Source organism: Terrapene carolina, unplaced genomic scaffold, assembly GCF_002925995.2.
Source record: "Terrapene carolina triunguis isolate 2854851 unplaced genomic scaffold, T_m_triunguis-2.0 Scaffold926, whole genome shotgun sequence".
NCBI classification, from domain to species: domain Eukaryota; kingdom Metazoa; phylum Chordata; order Testudines; family Emydidae; genus Terrapene; species Terrapene triunguis.
Window position 1 is genome coordinate 3677343 of NW_020665277.1, and position 5965 is coordinate 3683307.

Here is a 5965-nt window from a genome sequence, read left to right on the forward strand (position 1 = left end):
CAATATTAACCATGGAAAAGGAGTTCAGAGTTCAAAGCTGTTATTGCTAGTAGTCTATATTGTTGTGCAAACTGATGTGAATATCAGGACATATAGTTCATGAGTGGGGTCAGTGAAACAAAACAACACATTGTTTTATAATACAGTGCATGGACCCTTTGGAATCTATAGCTACCTGTTTTTCCTGTTCCTTTGTATACAAAGGAATGTAAGTGTTTGAGGAATGTAAGGTCACACCCCTTTATGTTTGCAAACAATGGTATTACTACACCCTCATGGTACTGAAAGTTGAATTACAGTGTGTACACTTAAACACAATCATTTTTAAAGATGCTCAAGATTCTTATATCTCAGAGTTGAATGGGGACTTTCATGTAGTCAGCTTAAATGCAAAGCAATACTTTCAAGAAAGGAAACAAATACTCTTAAAATTTTTCAGATAGTTTGAGAGATTTGCAGTGAAAATAGTTTCTAATTAAGAAAAAAAACCAAATAAATTAAGAGGGGTGGGTCACACCAGTTTGAAATTATGTGAATCAACAGACTTTCAAATCCATAGATGATAAAACTTATTTTGAATTAGCCTTGCAAACAGTAGTAGTTACTATTGTAATTATTAAACAATTACTCTAATGCACCCAAACTTTGACTCTAAGAACTTGCAGGCTTAAGGCCCTGGTCCTGCAAATGTTTGTGTATGTGCTTAACTTTAAGCATGTGATTAGTCAAACTGAAGTTGGCATATCCATAAGTGCCCATAAAATTGAGGCCTGAATGGTACAGAGAGAAGATAAATATTACAGATTTATAAAAGAGAATGACTTCTGGTGAGTGGCATTTATATATTTATAAATGCATCTAAACAAGCTGACAGAGCTGCTAAATGGCCAGGCACTAAAGAAATTCTGCGATTGGGCAAGGATGCAAGAATATTTAGAGTAGTTAGATGTATTCAAGTTGGCCTGATAAAATTCATCCTCGGGTACTTGGGAAACTAGCAGAAGCAATCTTGGAATCTTTAGTGATTCTCTTTGAGAACTTCTGAAGGATGGGCGGGGTCCCAGGGGACTGGAGAAGGACAAACATAATATCTGTCTTTTAAAAAGGGACAAAGAGGACCTGGGGAATCATAGACCAGCCAGCCCAACTTAGATACCTGGAAAGATGCTGGAACAAATTATTAAACAATCACTTGGTAAGAACCCTGTTATCCTTTAGGTAATAAGTAATAGCCAACATGAACTTGTTAAGAACTAATCATGCCATACTAATCTAATTTCCTTCTTTGACAGGGTTGCTGACCTAGTGGATAGGAGTCTAGCGGCACCTTAAAGACTAATAGATTTATTTGGGCATAAACTTTCGTGGGTAAAAAATCCCACTTCAGATGCATGGAGTGAAAATTACAGATACAGGCATATATACTGACACATGAAGAGAAGGGAATTACCTTACAAGTGGAGAACCAGTGTTGACAGGGCCAATTCAATCAGGGTGGATGTGGTCCACCACCAATAATTTGATAAGGAGGTGTCAATACCAAGAGAGGGAAAATTGCTTTTGTAGTGAGCCAGCCTCTCCCAATCCCTTTTCAAGCCCAAACTAATGGTGTTAAATTTGCAAATTAATTGTAGCTCTGCAGTTTCTCTTTGAAGTCTGTTTTTGAAGTTTTTTTGTTGAAGTATAGCTACTTTGAAATCAGTTATAGAACGTCCAGGGAGATTGAAGTGTTCTACTGGACTCCTCATTGTTTTTGTGGATACAGACTAACATGGCTAGCCCTCTGATAGTGGATGGGGAGAAGCAGAAAATGTGATATACCTTGATTTTAGTAAAGCTTTTCACACACACTCATGACATTCTCATTAGGAAGCTTGGGAGATGTGATCTAGATTAAATTATTAGAAAGTGAGTGCACAGTTGTTTGAATGTTTTTTCAAAGAGTAGTTAATGGTTTACTGTCAAATTGGATGTGTGTGTGTATCGGGGTCCTCCAGGGGCCTGTCCTGGATCTAGTATGAGTCAACATGTTCAATAATGACTTGGATAATGGAGTGGAGAGTGTACTTATAAAATTTGTGGGTGACACCAAACTGGGAGAGGATGCAAGTACTTTGGAGGACAGGATTAGAATTCAAAACAACTTTGACTAATGAGATAATTGGTCTGAAATCACCAAGATGAAATTCAATAAAGATAAGTGCATTTGATTTTAATTCCTAAGTATAGTAATTTGCACCATTACAAAATGGGGACTAACTGGCTAGGTCAGGGATGGCCAACCTATGGCTCCGGAGCCACATGCGGCTCTCCAGAAGTTAATATGCGGCTCCTTGTATAGGCCCCGACTCCGGGGCTGGAGCTACAGGCACCAACTTTCCAATGTGCCAGGGGGTGCTCACTGCTCAACCCCTGGCTCTGCCACAGGCCTTGCCCCCACTCCACCCCTTCCCGCCCCCTCCCCTGAGCCTGCCATGCCCTCGGTCCTTCCCTTTCCCTCCCAGGGCCTCCTGCACACCATGAAACAGCTGATCGGGAGGGAGGGAGGGAGGGAGGGGGAGGCACTGATCCGTGGGGCTGCCGGTGGGTGGGAGGTGCTGGGAGCTGGGGGGGAAGTTGATGGGGGGGCTGCTGATGTAATTACTGTGGCTCTTTGGCAATGTACATTCGTAAATTCTGGCTCCTTCTCAGGCTCAGGTTGGCCACCCCGGGCTAGGTGGTAGTACTGCTGAAAAGGCTCTGGGGGTAACAAATTGAGTATGAACCAACAATGTGATGCAGTTGTGAAAAGGGCTAATATCATTCAGGAGTGTAGTATGTAATACACAGCTGCTAATTATCCTGTTTTACTTGGCACTGCTGAGGCTACAGCTGGAGTACTGTATCAGATTGTGGGCACCAGACTTTAGGAAAGATGGCTAAGTTGGAGAGGATCCAGAGAAAAGCAACAAAAATTATAAAAGGTTTAGAAAATCTGACCTATGAGGAAAGTTTTTTTTTTTTTAAGGGCATGTTTAGTCTTAACTTAAGGTAGACCCGATAAGTCTTTTCTTATCAAATATGTTACAAAGAAGACTGTGATCAATTGTTCTCTACATGGACTGGAGGTAGAACACAACTAATGGGCTTTTAATTTGCAGCAGGGGAGATTTAGGTTAGATATTAGGAAAAACTTTCTAACTATAAGGGCTAGCTAAATTCTGGAATAGGCTTCCATGGGAGGTGGTGAAATCCCCATCATTGGAGGCTTTTTAGAACAGGTTGGACAAACACCTGTCAGATCTGATCTACATGGTCCTGCCTCCGTGCAGGTGGCTGAATAAGGTTACCTCTTGAGGTCCCTTCCTTCCAGCTCTACATTTCTAACATTGGTATGTTAGCCAGGGGCATGACGGATATACCTAATTTGTACATAAATTCATATACACTTCCAACTAAAATAAATGTAAAACCCCATTATATGGGCTATATTTCTATTTTCATAGCTGGATTAAGAGAGTGTCTGTGACTTTGGCAGCAGCAACCTGTATTTCAGACACTGATTTGTCCTCATCTTAGGGTGAGAAAGGAGAGGGTAGCCACAGGTGGCGTTTGAGGACATTGGGGGACTGTGGGACAGACAGATCCTGGGGTGGTGGGCAGAAAGACAGGTGCAACAGACAGATGGGGGGGCACCAAATGGAGGGCCATGGGTGGACCCAGCAAGAGGGACAGACAGATGAGGGGGTGGATAGACAGACAGCAGGGGGCAGCCAGATGGATGGGTGCTGGGGGGGCATGCAGATGGATAGATAGCAGGAGGGACCCATAGGGGGCTGGGTATGTGTGGGGGTGCCAGAGTCAGGGCTGGGGTCGTGGGGGGGTGAAGGAGTCAAGCAGAGGGCTGGGTGTGTATGAGGGGGGTACAGGGCTCAGGGCACGGGCCTGGGGTGTGTGCGGGGCTCAGGGCAGAGGGCTGGGTGTGTGCGTGTGTGTGTGGGGGGGTCAGGGCAGAGGGCTGCGTGTATGTGTGGGGGGGTCAGGGCTCAGGGCAGAGGGCTGGTGGGGGTCAGGCCAGGGGGCTGTATGCCCCTATTCCACCTCCCCCCCGTCTCCAAGGCCCTACCCCCGCTTCTTCTCTGCAGACCCCGGGACTCCCATGCCCAGCTCCCTGACTGCCCCCTCCAAAGACCCCCCCCACCCCTAACCACCCCGCCCGGGATCCCATCCCCTATCCAACCCCTCCCTGTCCCGACTGCCCCCACCCCTTATCCAACCCCCCCCCCCGCCCCTTACCATAAGGCTCCTAGCAGCATGTTCTGCTCTGCACAGAGCCAGACACGCTGCCCCGCGGGAGCGGGTAGCCCCGCCCCTCAGAGCGCTGTGCGTTCGGCGGCATGGCTCCAGGGGAGGGGGGAGCGTATCTGCCTCCCCGCGGAGCCGAACACTGCCCCGTGGGAGCGTGCAGCCCCGGACCCCAGAGCGCTGTGCGCACAGCGGCAGGGCTCCAGGGGAGGGCGGAGAAGAGCGGCCCGGGCCAGGCTGGGCAGGATTTTTAATGGCACGCTACTCCGGCAGGCAGCAGTGTGCCATTAAAAATCGGCTCGTGTGCCGTCTTTGGCACGCCTGCCATAGGTTGCCGACCCCTGGTATAGAGTCAGGGAGGGGGTGGAGTTGGGGTGGGCACTTTGGGGAAGGGGTTGGAATGGGGGCAGGGGTGGAGTTGGGGCAGAGCTGGGGGCAAAGGGGGGCTGAGCACCCACCGGTGCCAGCAGAAGTCGGTGCCGATGGAGGGACCGACAGAGGGGATGGGGGCAGATGGACAGACATAGCAGGAGGATCAGGTGAAGGGAAGAGAGGTGGGCAGATGGGTAGAGAGACAGCAGGACAGACAGATGCGCGGAGACCGGACCCTCCTCAGGAGGGATGGGTGGGGGACTAACAGGGCAGGCGGGGGGGCGGGTGGTTGGACAGACAGATAGATGCCCGGCTGGGATGGGGGGCTGACCACACAGCAGGAGGGAGGGGTGGGGTGGCGGACAGACAGCAGGACTGGGCAGACGCAGGGACCCTGGACAGCAGGACACACACACACGGGGCGGACAGACAGACAGTCGGTGCCACGCCCATTTCCAGCTCAAGCTAGTGAAAGTTCTGCCTCTGACGTCACGCGGACTTGGCTCCGCCCGGCTGTGCCAGGCCGGCCGTGAGGGCGTGGCCGGCTGGGGGGGCGTGACCGGCCGTGTCGGGGCTCTCGGCGTTGGGGGCGGGGCCCATGCGGGAGGGGGGGCGTGGCCGGCCGCCGCCGAGCTGAGGGCAGCAGTCGGGAGGCTGCCGCGGCCGCGTTCGGAGGCGCGCGGGCTGGGCGGCGAGCGGCCCTGTGAGGCGCGCGGAGCCGGGGGCACCGCGCGGGCGGGCGGGCCCGGCCCCCCATGGTGCGGCATGTCGAAGACGCTGCGGAAGAAGCGGCACTGGCTGAGCAAGGTGCAGGAGTGCGCCGTGTCCTGGGGGCCGCCGCAGCCCGGCGGGGCGCCCGACCCCGACCTGCTGCGGGGCGGCGCCGAGCTCGGCGAGTTCCCCTACCTGGGGGGCCGCCTGCTGCTGGGGGAGCTCGGCGGGCCCGGCCCGGTGCTGCTCTCCGGCAAGCCCCCTAGCCCCGGGGACGTGCTGCTGGAGGTGAACGGCACCCCCGTGAGCGGCCTCACCCACCGCGACACCCTGGCCGTCATCCGCCACTTCAGGGAGCCCGTGCGCCTCAAGACCGCGCGCCCCGGGGGGGGGGCCGCCCCCCCCCCCCCTCGGACCGGGCCTGGCCCCCAGTGCCTGCCCGGCCCCACTTCCCCGCCCCGGGCCCCGCCCCATCTCCCTGGGGGACGGGGCCGCCTCACTCACCCCCACCCCCGTTGGCACCGGGGCGGGCCTGGCCCCACCCCCCGGAACCTGCCTGGTCCCGCCATGCCCCTTCGTCCCCCCCCGGACCGCTGCT

General features: G+C 53.0%; 1 protein-coding gene across 5 annotated transcripts in view; it reads left to right on the forward strand.

Annotated features, from left to right (window-relative positions):
• Nucleotides 1-5410: 5410 nt before the first annotated feature.
• Nucleotides 5411-5965, forward strand: part of MAGI3 (membrane associated guanylate kinase, WW and PDZ domain containing 3) — a 214647-nt gene continuing 214092 nt past the window's right edge. For all 5 annotated transcript variants that reach the window (XR_003370248.2, XM_026661018.2, XM_026661021.2 and 2 more), the window contains exon 1: nt 5411-5750. Coding sequence is in view for 4 of the 5 variants with exons in the window: in XM_026661018.2 (XP_026516803.1) it covers nt 5422-5750 (329 nt within the window). In the remaining variant the exon portion in view is untranslated. The remainder of the gene's footprint in view (nt 5751-5965) is intronic.